Genomic DNA, 14,732 nt, shown 5'->3' with positions numbered 1-14,732 from the left:
CCAAAGATACACAAACGTGCAAAAAAAAAAAAATAGAGAGAGAGAGATCCATGGTGTGAGTAATAAAAGCTACATTCATTTAGATGCACATTAAATGGAAACTAAACTCTTAGTTTTCTTGGTTTTGTTTTAGGGTTATCAATATCTCTGATATTTAATCTTAGCACCATACCCATAGGGAAAATTCCCCAAAACATTCCCTAGTTAAATACTTGACATCTAAAAGAGCATATCATCTTTCATAATTTATTGATCAGGGTCCTAGTAATTAAAAAGGTAACACACTCAAGAAAGGTAATGAAATGTAGGTAATTAAAGGACAATTAACAGAGATATGGACAGGATTGAGGGGAGACTCACGAAGGATGGGAAATCAACATCCAGTCTGCATCAGCAGAAATGTATTACTGGCCCAGGACTTCCAAAGTAAGGGGCAGGCTGACTGATGAAACCTGAAGAGGCTTTAACTTAAGAACAAATGGGCCATCCAGTAGGACCTGTCCACAGGTGCAAAAGGCCAGTCATTGCCAAGCCGTGCCCTGGCAGGGAGTGGGTCCTGGAGATAAATACCCTGCTCTCTTCTCAAGTGTTGAGTTCCTGCAGTGGACTCCTGTTGTCAAGGCAGCTTCATTGCAGAGTCCAGCTTCTGGAAATGGAAGAGTTGGAGATGGATCTGGCAAATGGAGAATATTGGACACAAATAACTTAAGGATAATATTTACCTTAAGAAATGTATCATTGTTATTACTTTAGGGATGTATTGGAGATGTCCACAAGAGCACCGTGATTTTTCTGAAGCAATGTGAGAAGTGTTCTTTCTCTGTTTTTGTTTCTGACTTGTTTCTCTGTCATTCTCTCTCTCTCTCTCTCTCTCTCTCTCTCTCTCTCTCTCTCTCGTCTTTAGTTTCTCTTTCTCCATGTATACACTAGTATATCTATGATTTATCTAAGTAGTACTTGTGTTCTCAAGAAAACCGGACATATTTTTCTTAAGTGGATTGTGAATCATGGAACTGATCATGTTTTCATTGTTTGCATTAGTGTATTTTGGACATGAAGTTTACCTGTGGTAAAACTTGCTTCCCTCTGTAACTTATTTCCCTTACCTTTCTTTTGTATTTTCTTTACCATCTTAGTCTTAAATTTTTATAAGCTAACTCAAATTCTATACATATTTTTAAATATATTATTTTTTATACCAGTACTAGTAACAATATTTCCATATTTATCAGTGGCAATATTCTATAAGCCCCAAGCAATACAAAACCATTGTTATTTTTACAACGTAAAAGGATAAACATGTATAACATAATTGATTAGTAATATACTTTTCTTATGCCCTATTAAGGCCATCAAATGACCACTCTTCTTACTGGAGTTTGTATTGTGTTCATAGCTACCAATAGCATTTGAGATGCTGCTTACACTTACAATAATAAAATATCTAAATAATTAATTCACTGTACAATCATTTATGTATTTACTCTTTTGGCATGCAATCTAACCATCTACAGTATATTTTTATTTCATTTTCACATGACCTGGCAAAGTGACAATCAATAAGTGAACCTATTAGGCAGTGTGATTCTTTTTTTCTACTATGCTTGAATTACATATATGACCATCTCTATAGCCTTTTTATTTCTAAGAAAAATCACCATGATGATAACAATAATAATAATTAAACACATATGTACCTATATAGGGAGGATGATTAATAAGATGAATATAGAAAGACGTTCTCTTGACTTGAACTACCTTGTAAACTGTATCCTCTAATCCCCACCCAAAGAGCAAGATTTGCTTTTAATCTGAAGGTATTAGGCCATTTGTTTTGGTTTTTTGTTTGGTTGATTTAATTAGTTATAATAACTAATGTTTACAATTACAATAGAAAAAGTCCCCAAGCTAGTCTTATCATTGGATAGAACTTCTCTTCAACCAGATACTTATGCTCTAGTGCAGTGGTCCTCAACCTGTGGGTCACGACCCCTTTAGCGGTCAAACGACCCTTTTACAGGGGTCGCCTAAGGCCATCCTGCATATAAGATATTTACATTACGATTCATAACAGTAGCAACATTACAGTTATGAAGTAGCAACAAAAATAATTTTATGGTTGGGTCACAACATGAGGAACTATATTTAAAGAGCCAGAAGGTTGAGAACCACTGGGTGTCAAAGAATTCAAAATAAATTTCAATTCATTTATATCTTCTATAAAGAAAATATAAGGATACGTTTATTAGAGAAAAGCATAATTTATCTTTCCAATTCCTTTCCCCATACCCCCATCATTTACAAATATATATCATTGAATCAGCTAAAGACCCTTTATCAAACAAATTCAGATCCTGAATGCAACTTTTCTTTAATACTAATTCTGTCCAGACTCTTATACTTTTTAAAAAGTATATTTTTATTGATTTCAGAGAGGAAAAGAGAGGGAGCGATAGTAACATCAATGATGAGAGAGTCATGACCAGCTGCCTCCTGCACATCCCCTACTAGGATTGAGCCCACAACTCAGGCATGTGCCCTCACCAGGAGTCGAACTGTGACCTCCTGGTTCATAGGTTAACACTCAACCACTGAGCCACGTCAGCTGAGACAGACTCTTATCTTTATTAGTGTTTGAATTATGGCCTGAGTTCATTCTTCAGAATATAGCATGGTAGGAACTAAGATAATGAATGACGCTTCTTGAATATCTTAAGGCCCAGTGTAAGTTAGACAATTCATCTCATCTGAAGAAGAAGAAACATTTTGTAAACTGTTACACTATGAGCTTAAGGTATTGCAAGCATTTAGTATCTTTATTGGAATTTACAGGTATGGATTTTAAATAATTAAATTATATTATTTTTATGATATTGAATCATATAGATGTTTCCACATGCTATGTATCTGTCACATCTTTGGGGGAAAAGTGATTATCATTTATGTTCAGAAATCTGTAGTCTGAGGAGTAGAGGTAGTGGTTTGGTTTTGGTTTCTCCTTACTCTGTGTCTGTGACATTATTGTACTTACTTGAAATATTTTTTTAGTTATCCCATTTTTGTGACCCCTTGTTCTCAGCTTATACCAGTAATGTGACAGTGTTATTTTGCCCTGTCACTCCATAACTTGAGGGCTACTTTAAAAGGGAAAACACTCAAGAAGAATATTTAAATTGTTTTGTTGCTGATGTTATTATTTATTTTAAAAACCTTTCATGTTATTTTATCTTATATTCTGTAAAGCAGTTTTATTTATATGTTTTCCATAAATGTGACCTTGATTGTGTGGTATTTGGTAAATTGTTTACAATCATTATATTATTTTTTCTTTAATTCAAAGAACATTTATACTAATTAATCATAAATATATATTGTCAGAATTCAGTATTTCCTGATTGATTATAGTACCCACCATCATTTTCTCCATGTTAAATCTTCTAGATAAATCTTTTAAAGTTTAATACTTGCATTTTCCCTTTTTTAGTATTCACACTGCCAGGTATAATAACATGCAAAATAAATCCCTTTAAACAAAACAAAGTAAAAATGAACAGGACATAATTCTTTGAAGAACTGCAACACACACTGATCTGGGCAAAGATGAATCAATCCTAAACCATTGCATATTTGATTTGAAGTTGCCTGGTCTTATTAACTCTGTTTGGGGAACTTGCCACAACGATTAGACTGAGTTTCTAGGCAATTTTCGAGTGGGACTCAGCTGGGTTGTGAAAGCTGCCGAATGTCTTGAAGAGATTGTTGAAGAAAATATTGCAGGCTTCCTGTATGATAGTTATGCTTGCCCTACTACTGACATCTTCACTTTGATGGGTAACAGGTTTGCTAGAGGAAGCAGTAGGTACTCAGTAACGTTAGAAGTGTAAGATTCATGTAGCTGAATGTCTAACCCAGGTGTGTATAAGGACAGGCGATTTGTCTCACAAGGCTTTTCTCCCACAGGTGATTTTTTTCCCCAAGTCACATTAAAAGCAGGTGGGTTAATGTGAGGATCATACTCACAGGTGGCACTTTTCAAGCCATTGCTGAAGTATCTCATCTATTCTGAAACTGGGCACATTGGCTGGAAAGTTGTTGCTTTTTTTTGTTGTTATTATTAATAGATTAATTTTGGTAATTGCATTATCTTCTGTTTGGCTTGGGAATTGTGTAATATACTATGTAAATTTCCAAACAGAATCTACAGTGAAAGAAATATAAAGAAAAAATATAAACTCCCAATCTCCAACTAGCCTGAGGACATCATGGGCCTCCCAAATTAGTATACTCAGTGTAACAAATATCCAATAACCCCCTCTTCTCCTTCAGTTTTAAATAAATACGAGTGAAAAAATATTGTAGACAATACTATGAATAAGACTGAGACTGGCCCTTTGCCCGTAGCTGACAAACACTAAAACAAACCATTCATAGTTCTGCATAGAGTGAAACAACGTGGAGGCCATGCATAAATAATAATTGTCAAGAATAAGCTTTGCTTTTAAATTTATTATTGATTATATTTTTAAAAATAAAATAGATTCTAGCTTAGAAAAAGTATACTTAGTTTGCACATAGATTATTACTTATAAGTAGAGAATAAAATTATTTGAAAATGTCTAGTATTTTGATTATTTTTATCTTTTCAAGGATTTCCTTTCTGGGAAAATGTTCACTTTTAATTTTATTCTCAAATTTTCTGTATATTTTGGATGCATGTATATATTAGTATATGCACATGTGTTTGCACACATGTAGATATATACATACATAGGCATGTATTTGTATTTATATACATTAATATTTGAAAAAGTGATGTGTTTATATACATAAATAGAAATTCTTATGATGTGATATTCTTATATCTATAGTGTTTAAGTTATTCTTACATATAACAATTTATATTATTGGTACTATACAAGTTCTCTGGCTCTAAATGTGAATTTTAATGTTGTTTCCAACTAGAGAATATTATATCACAATGGTTAAATGGGTAAGCAATACCAAGACGGTGGTCAGATGGTTAAACCGACCTCAGAACATTTCCATCCTCACGGTCTGTGAGACCACAACTGGTGCTTGTAGTAGAGTGAGTATAATTAACTTTTCTTGTATGCTTAAAATGATGTAGTTTATTTTTATTTTATTTTTTACACCTGCATAGTATTCCATTGTGTAAATGTACCAAGGAAGATGGGGGAAGGGGGTTAGGAATAGGTCAACCAAAGAACTTATATGCATGTATGCATAACCCATGGACACAGACAATAGGGTGGTGAAGGCCTGGGGCAGGGGGCGGAGTAGGCTAGAAGAAGTCAATGGGGGTGGAGGGAGGGGCATATGTAATACTTTCAACAACAAAGTTTTTTTTAAGGATTATTATGTAGCATAAAGGGTAGCCAAAGCCATGATAATGTCATTCTCAAGTTTGGGAAGTCTTTTAATATTTTGACTTTGATTAACTTGAGAATATAGAAAGTTTCTTTTATGTTTTCTTTAAACATATTTCAAAACTCAATTATTTATAGTTTAGATTATTTTTCTAAAATAACATACAGTATCTCTTTCCTTAAATTAAGTAAAGATAGAAAAAATGGTTTTGGAAATACTGTATTTTGAAATCAGGTTGTATTTAGATTTCTGTAATCAGTTTTTATTAACTGTAGTAAATTTTGAATGTGTAATGTTAAGGTTCTTAGTGGAGGAAATACTGTAATCCATTTAAATTGTTATATACTTGTACTTGGTAAAGGATTCCCAATTATATAATGACAGGATTTTTGAATTTCTGTCTTTGGACAAGATGGAGTAAATGTTATCAGGCTAGCATCTCTTTGTAAACAAATATAAAACTGTACAAAAATATTAAAAATCTATTTTCAGATGTTGGACATCAGGAGGATTAGAAAATAAATGGTGAAATAAAGTTAATACACAAGATGGGCATACATATGACTTCGAATTGGTGACATTTTTGAGACCACAGTGCAATGGAGATGGTGTCCAGGAAAGGCACAGTGGTATCCTTGCTTCAAGTAGACAGGAAGAATCAGAGTACGAGGCTATTGTGGCTGAAATTTGGCAGAATTTGGAGCTATATAGAGAAGAATTCTAGCTATCTATGTAAAGGACCTCTTAAGTCTTTAGTTCATTGCTTCTCTGTGCAAGTACAAGATATACCATAGAGAAAAGAATCGAAGAAAGAAACTGCATTATATGTCAACTGTAATTTAAAAATTAAAAACAAAACAGTCCCTTTAGCATTTCTTGAATTGCTGATTTGATGGTAATAAACTCCCTTAGCCCTTTTTTGTCTGTGAAGCTCCTGATTTCCCCTTCAATTTTGAATGATAGACTTGCTGGATAAAGTATTCTTAGATTCAGTCCCTTGATTTTCATCATTTTGTATAATTCATTTCATTTCCTTCTGGCCTGATGTGCTTCTGTTGAGAAATCAGTTGATAGTCTAATGGGAGATCCCTTGTAGGTAACTTTCTATCTCTCTTTTGCAGCCTTTAAGATTCTTTCTTTGTCTTTTACTTTTGCCAGTTTAATTATAATGTGTCTTTGTGTCGTCTTCTTGGGTTCATCTTGATTGGGACTCTCTGTGTTTCTTTGACTTGTGTGATTTTTTTCTTCCTAAAGTCAGGGAAGTTTCCTGTCATTATTTCTTCAAACAAGTTTTCTATTCCTTGCTCAGCTTCCTCTCCTTCTGGATCCCCTATTATGCAGATGTTGTTTCATTTCATGTTGTCCCAAAGCTCCCTTAGACTCTCCTCCTGCTTTTTAAATTTTTCCAGCTGCATCTCTGCTTGTGTGTTTTTCTACCTTGTTTTCTAACTTGCTGTTTCAGTGTTCAGCTTCTTCTAGTATACTGTTGAAACCTTCCATTGTGTGCTTTATTACGGCTGTATTATTCTTCATTTTCACTTGATTCTTACTCATGTTGGTGAATTTCTCATTGAGCTCTTTATAATTCTCATTGAATTGTCTGTATTTCTGATCCAGAAATTTGAGCATACTTATAACCATTATTCTGCATTGTTTCTCTGACAAATTACTTGCCTCCATTTCCTTTAGTTTCTTTTCTGGTGATTCCTTCCCTCCTCCCCCCAATCTTTGGGGATTGTTTCTTTATTTCCCCATTTTTTCTGTTCCTTTGTAATATTTTCTATGTATTAGATCAAACTGCTATGCTACCCAGATTTTTGGGGTTTGGTCTTATGTAGTAGATGTTTTTTGGGACCCAGTGGTGCATGCTCTCAGGTCTCCTGGGCTGGGTGTTCTACAGAGGCCACCTACATAAGATATTTGGGTTCTCCTGATGCTGTTGGGTCTTGAATGTCATTGTCCCATTCATAGATGGAGTCTCCTCTCGGTGTGTATACGCACCCCTATGTCCATAGCAGCACAATTTACAATAGCTAAGATTTGGAAAGAGCCTAAGTGCCCATCAGCAACTGAGTGGATTAAAAAACTATGCTACATTTACAAAATGGAATACTATGTGGCAATAAAAAAGAAAGAACTCTTGCCATTTGCAACAGCATAGATGGCCTAGAGCAGTGATGGCAAACCTATGACACGCATGTCAGAGGTGACACGTGAACTCATTTTTTTGGTTGTTTTTTTCTTTGTTAAATGGCATTTAAATATATAAAATAAATATCAAAAATATAAGTCTTTGTTTTACTCTGGATGCAAATATCAAAAAATTTCTATATGTGACACGGCACCAGAGTTAAGTTAGGGTTTTTCAAAATGCTGACATGCCGAGCTCAAAAGGTTCGCCATCACTGGCCTAGAGAGTATTATGCTGAGCATAATAAGCCAGTCAGAGAAAGATAAGTTTCACATGATCTCACTCATATGTGGAATCTAATGAACCAAATAAAATGATGATGAAAAATAGACCCAGAGATATAGAAGCATGAAAATACTGTTGAATCTCAGAGGGAAGGCAGGGGAAGGTGGGTGGGAAGAGATCAACCAATGAACTTGTATGCTTATATTCATAAACCATGGACACAGACAATGGGGTTGTGAGGGCCTCAGCGTGGGGAGACAGGAGTGGGCTGGAAGTGGTTAATAGGGGGAAAAGGAGAAGCTGTATAATACTTTCAACCATAAAGATTAAAAATTAATTAATTTAAAAAATAAAATTAAAATAAATAAATAATTTAATGTAAAAAAAGAAGACATTTCTTGAGTTCAAGGAAAACTGAGCATTGACTGGATATTAGACTATATTATTGAATATTTATTAATTTTGGTAAGTGTGATAATTGTCTTGTTGCTATTTAAAGATATGTATTAGAAATGAATGATGAATTTACAGGTAAAATGATATGATATTTTGGACTTATTTTAAGATAATTTAATGGTAAAGTATGGGAGGTTGATGAAATAAAAAGATGGTGTATTTTTTATAATTTTTGAAGCTGGGTTAAGGGTCTATGGGAGATTATTATTCCCCGGCCTTTAATTTTATATATGTTTAAAATTTAAAAATATAAAATAAATTGTAAAATTAGCTAAAAATAATAAAAATCATTGGAATGCATGTACTCTAGTTGGAGCCAGCTTATCATCTTTTCTATTAGATGATAATTTATACAGGTAACAACAAATATATGTTAAAATGCTTCAATAAAGAAATAGAAATGGGAACCTTATCATCTTATTGATTTGATACCTTATTGGTATCCTACTGTATTTAATTCCATTTATAGAGTTAAAATATTTTACTTTATACTATATATGAAATAAGTAATTGCATGTGAAATTTTGGAATCTCATGGATTCTAATAAAACAGTGATATTAATAGGCAGTGGAAATTGATGTTTTATTCTGTGTTTTTTTTTTAAATGTAAATACGGGTTATTGCTGAGGTTCAAATAAGGAGAAATCAAGAGGAAGAAAATTTTGAATTGACATTTTATAAATGAATCTTTTCTTCATTTATACTTTTCTTATAGAATATTTTCCAGAAAACTACAATATATTTAATAAATTACTACATGCAAACAGTGACACTGAACTATTTTACCTATAAATAGTTATCTTGAGATTAATTTAATCTAATTTCTCTTTTTGAAATATGATTTTGGTTTTTATTGTTTGCAAGATTATTTTAAAAGATCATAACATTTTTGTCATAACAAATGTGTATGAATATGGTAAAGAGGTGATTGAATATTGAAAGAATGTCTACCTTTTAATTTTATTCCTGGCTACTTGCCCAGTTCTTTTGAAGGACTTAATAATTTTCTTTCCTGATGATGCCTAGAGGTGAAAAGAAACAGTGTCGAGTGGTTCAAAAAGCTTGAGTGAGGTAAGGGAAGAGAACGGGAAAATGATCTATTACCCTAGTAGTATACTGCTGAGGATTCTGAAGGAGTTCACTAAAGAAAAGACTTTATAATTAAATGATCATTTAATCCCAATTTCATAATTATTTATTTAGTTTAATTCCTGGTATTTCACCATGTGAAAGAGAGGGAAAAAAAATGCCTGAAATAACACTGTAAATGTTGTTAAATTGATGTATGCTCATTTTGTTCTTTAGATGCTTCATAAAGTTAATAATTTTGTTTCAGAAATACGAGATGACATCAGATACGTGGCTCTCCAAGCAGGTATAGTATAGGTTGTTTCTTTATGTCACATTTTGTCCATTGTGCACATCCAGTTCACCCATTTATAATTCAATACCTTTCCAAAGTTATTTTAGAAATATAATGTTAAGACTGTACATGTTTAACTGAGTCTTTTCCATGAAAATATTTATGACTTAGCATTTTTATGGCATATTTATGAAAATATTGCTTCTGTTGCCGAAACCGGTTTGGCTCAGTGGATAGAGCATCGGCCTGCGGACTAAAAGGTCCCAGGTTCGATTCCGGTCAAGGGCATGTACCTGGGTTGCGGGCACATCCCCAGTAGGAGATGTGCAGGAGGCAGCTAATCGATGTTTCTCTCTCATCGATGTTTCTGACTCTCTCTCTCTCTCTTTCTCTCTCCCTTCCTCTCTGTAAAAAATCAATAAAATTTATTAAAAAAAAAAAAGAAAATATTGCTTCCATTTATTATAAGATATAAGTTGCAGAATAACAATCACCCATTTTGGGGATCATTCATATAAGTAAACTTTTGTGCACAAGAAAGAAAAAAAATAGAAACCATTAACAGTGCTCAGATTGCCCAATAATTTGGTTCTCTGGAGATATTCATATGAGCACTTCCTCTCTAGTTTGTGGCACAAATGAATTTGGAATCTACATGATCACAATAGAAAAAGTTCCAAATGTCTCTACGACATGGTCTCATACTGGACATTTCAGAAGTAAATCCAAGGAGATCATCCACATATGTCTGAACCCATTTTACTATTAACTCCATCACTACTTTTTTGCAAAGAGAAGTGTTGGTTTGTTTTATTTGTTTTGTTCTTTATAGTCATCTTTTATTTTAAATTCTCTTCCTAGTTCTCATCCATATCTATGGGTTCAATTACCACCCATACACTGAGACCTCCAAATGTATAGGCCCAACCAACTTGCTTGCCTGATTTCTGAAATATCTACACTCATGCTTGGCATTTCCTCCTAAATCTATAAAAGTAATTGCACACTTCACAAGTAAAAAACTGAACACATCTCTTTTCTATTCAGTCTTATGCATTCTTATCATAGGAGTCAAAAACAGAGTTATCCATCCAGCTCTTACAATCATAAATCTATTCTTAAATTCTTTCTCAGCCTTACGTGCATATATTCATCACCACACCTTTGATTTTACTTTCAAAGATCTCACGTCATTTTTCTATAGTTTACAAACACTGTCCAGCATTAAACCACAGGTACTGCAGTTCTTCCCCAACTGGTGCACGCTCAACCCCTAATGCACCTGCCAATCTGTTCTTCACACTGCAGGCTGGTTCAATGACCTTGTCGAGATATAGATTTGATCACCACCCAAATCACCCCCATACTTCACTCTCACAACTGAAACAATTTTTGTCTATCCTTTTATTCTACAGGAAAAAACCCCCAACGTTTTTAAAGAGTCTACAAGGAATTACATTGAAAGTATTTTCAGCTTTGTGCCTTACCATGCTTTCAATTGTTTTCTTCATTCTAGACACATGAACTCTTGTACTCATGAGGCTCTTATATGAACCATTTCTTCTGAAGAGAAGTCCCCAACTACTTTCTAATGTAAAGGCTGCTCATTTTACAAACCTTACCTTAAATCACCTACTTAAGAAGCCACCTCCTCTAATCATCCTAACAAAATCACTTCCCCCAATAAAATTTATTTTAAAGTCAAGTGTAATTTTTGAGTAATAGACAATTATTTCTGTGATTTTTCTTACTGAGTTCACAAGAAGAGGCAGTATATTCATTTTTTTGTTGTTGTTCTCCATTGTAAACCAATTGCCTAATATAGAGTTTTGTTAAAAGTTCAATAAATATTTGCTGAATAAACAAATAAAATGTGTAAATAGATTAAACTTTTGCTTAGTTGAAGCATATACATGTAGGCATAAGTATATATCGTATCAGTTGCTTATTCTTAGGCAACATGCAAAATGAAATTGGGTCAAAAACCTTGATTTTTATAGCCAATAATGGACTCTCACAAAATTAATTTTTTAAATATATATTTTATTGATAGTTTACAGAGGGGAAGGGAGAGGAATAGAGAATTAGAAACATTGATGAGAAACATCAATCAGCTGCCTCCTGCACACCCCTCACTGGGGATGTGCCCGCAACCAAGGTACATGCCCTTGATTGGAATCGAACCTGGGACCCTTGAGTCCACAGGCTGATGCTCTATCCACTGAGCAAAACTGGCTAGGGCTCACAAAATTAATTTAAATACTGAAAATAAAAACAATGAAAGACAGTAATATATGGATATTGGTGTATTCTGAATTGTCCTGAATATTAAACCTATTTTGCTATCATTTTTATTGCCAGTGACATTCATAATTGTCTAACATACAACAACATAATATATGCTTTTTTGGTATTTTGTTACCTATGTTTTAAATACCAATTTCATGAATGTGTAATAGAAACTATTTTTAAGCAAAGAAACCAGTGATCAATTATTCAGTAAGAAAATGTAAATGATAGTTTGTCACAGTTGACTTTTTCTCCAGAAGCTTAAGGAAATTTCATTGAATACTGAGAATTTGATGAAATTTAAAGGATGAGGATGGCAGTCGTTATGAGGCGAAGCATCATAATCATTATATGCTTGCTTTCTGGAGAGTAGGAAGAGCAGAGAGCAGGCATGTTTGCCCTAGCTTCAAAAGACTTACAGTTGGGATAACCAATATATAAACTGTTTGGTCAGGGATAAAGTGTATCCCCAATTCACTGCCCTGTGTGTCATAAACACTGACTTGCTTAAGGTCATGAGGATTGACAGTGATGTTGGCTCCACTTTCTTTATTTAATTGTAGGAGAGGGTTCTGCCTGAAGTGCTATGTTCATAGCTAGAAATAATCCAATGCTGAAGGTTTCTAAGCCCAACTATGCATTAAAGATTAGAGTCCTCACCTGTCTTTATTGAATCATTTTTAAGGCACTAGATTTGGAGGGCTAATAAAAAAGGGAGAATGCCCAGATATTCCCATAGTATAAAAAATGCAATTTGTTTTTGAAGCAAAACACAAATGGAGAATGTTGAGTAAGGGAAGAGCTAATAGGTTGGTCTAAATGTGATAGTTATATATATCACATGAAGGCCAGAATCGGCGCCATATATATATATATATATATTATTTGTCCATTGTACACATGCATTATCTGTTATGATTTGGACACCTACTATGTCCTGGACCTAGACAATAGAACTAAAAAAGACAAAATTGTAAAATCCCTTTAATTGTTACTTGCCTGGTGAAAGAAGTCAAGCATTTAAGAAAGTGCACTGCAAGCCATGCAAAGATGAATAAAAAGTTTAGAATCTCTGAGAAGAGATTTCTTAACTAGGAGATACTCTCTAACAAGAAAAATTTGGAAATAGATTTTGTTTCCTGAGTTTAGGCAAAAAATAAGATTTATAAAAGAAAAGATAGAAACAAATATACCAGAGGAGAAAGTAATGAAATATAAATTCTCTCATAATTGAAAGGTGTGATTTAGAGTCAAGTACCTTTTAAGTATTTATTATATACCCAGTAATGCAATTGTCCCACCTTTGAATTGTATGTTACTTCAGATTTTAAATTATTTACATAATAGTATATCATCTTCTATTTTCATGAATGTCCATGAAGTAGACAAGTAAAATATTATTCTTATATTTTATCAATGGATATTATTACTAATAAAGATAGAATGAGACTCTTATGAAAATACTTATTAATTTACTTATTCATTCAGGAAATAATTATTAAGCACAATTATGACTGCTGCTGTCCCAGGTTCTGGAGCTACAGCAATGGAGAACACCAGGTTCCTGCTCCATGGAGCTTTGATTCTATAGGAACATTACCTGCTATGCACCTAAACACCCACACACGTAAGAGATTCACGTAGAGTTCAACGACCTGGCTTCCTTGATCACCCTTTACATAAGGCCATCAGGAAACCCCTCTCTGATAAGGTGAAATAGAGCAGTGGTATGAAAGATAAGAGAAAGAGCCAGATAAGGGATAAATAGCACAAAGGTGCTATTTAGAAGAAACATGTACAAAGAGGAAAGAGGAGAATTGAAGATGAGATCAGAAAGAGTGGAGGGCCAGATCATCTACAAAGGGCCTATAAGCCATTTAAAGCCCTAGAGAGAAAATCATATCGAAGCCTTTCATTACACCATATGTATAATCACTTTCAGTAATCCAATAAGAAAGAACACAATGTTTAGTCAGGTAAATCCATTTTCTTAATGTTTCCCCTGAAGCAAGAGAAAGCAATCTATACGTGTAGTTTCTATAATTTAATTATAAAAAATAATTTTCTCAATTTAACACGCCACTAGAGTTTAATTTAAACATCATCAACTGTAGGTTTGTAGAGGGAGATATGAATTAAATGTTTTTCAACAGATTCCTTTCTATTTTGTGGTTTTTGATTTTTTACTTTTAATAAATTCATGTATACATCATTATAAATGTGCCTTCAAATACGTAGAGTTGCTGAAAGATTTCAGAAAAATATATTAAATATTATATTATAAGAATGTCTAAATTAGAAACAAATTATTTTGATAAACTAGTGAGGATGCTTACATTTTTCATATTTTTAAAGAATAAATTGCTAACCATAATCATATCTTATGTAAAAGATATGAAAGTTCTTTTTGAACCAATTTAAAAACTGTCTTTAGTTTAACTGTAAATCATATGTATCCAGTGTTAAAGAAACATCCCATCCTTCCCATCACTCAAACACACACATACACACAATGTACTGAGTTCACTTAAGATATATATCATTATGCACTTTTTGACCATTTTCCAAACAAATATACACTAATAAAAGAGAAATATGTAAATTGGTCATCACTCTGCTATGCCCACCAGCCAATCAGGATGAGTAAGCAAATTAATCAAACAAAGATGGTGGTTAATTTGCATATGCAGGTGCGGAGCAAAGACTGAAGGCTCTGGCCCGAGCGAACACTGAAGACTGAAGACGACTGAAGACTGAAGAGACTTGGCTTCTCCGCTGCGACCGGAGGGAAGGCCTGGGTCCCGGGTGCCGGGGGAAAA

General features: G+C 33.6%; 1 protein-coding gene across 1 annotated transcript in view; it reads left to right on the top strand.

The window, feature by feature from the left end:
• The window catches only part of DPP10 (dipeptidyl peptidase like 10), a 351,805-nt gene that overhangs the window by 250,227 nt on the left and 86,846 nt on the right, over positions 1-14,732 (top strand). The window contains exons 9-10 of the mRNA XM_006759014.2: positions 4,963-5,086; positions 9,598-9,636. Of these exons, the coding sequence (XP_006759077.1) occupies positions 4,963-5,086; positions 9,598-9,636 (163 nt within the window). The remainder of the gene's footprint in view (positions 1-4,962; positions 5,087-9,597; positions 9,637-14,732) is intronic.

Source organism: Myotis davidii, unplaced genomic scaffold (genome assembly GCF_000327345.1).
Source record: "Myotis davidii unplaced genomic scaffold, ASM32734v1 scaffold373, whole genome shotgun sequence".
Lineage (NCBI taxonomy): Eukaryota > Metazoa > Chordata > Mammalia > Chiroptera > Vespertilionidae > Myotis > Myotis davidii.
The sequence above is the reverse complement of the archived record's forward strand: the minus strand, read 5'-3'. Positions and strand labels throughout refer to the sequence as shown.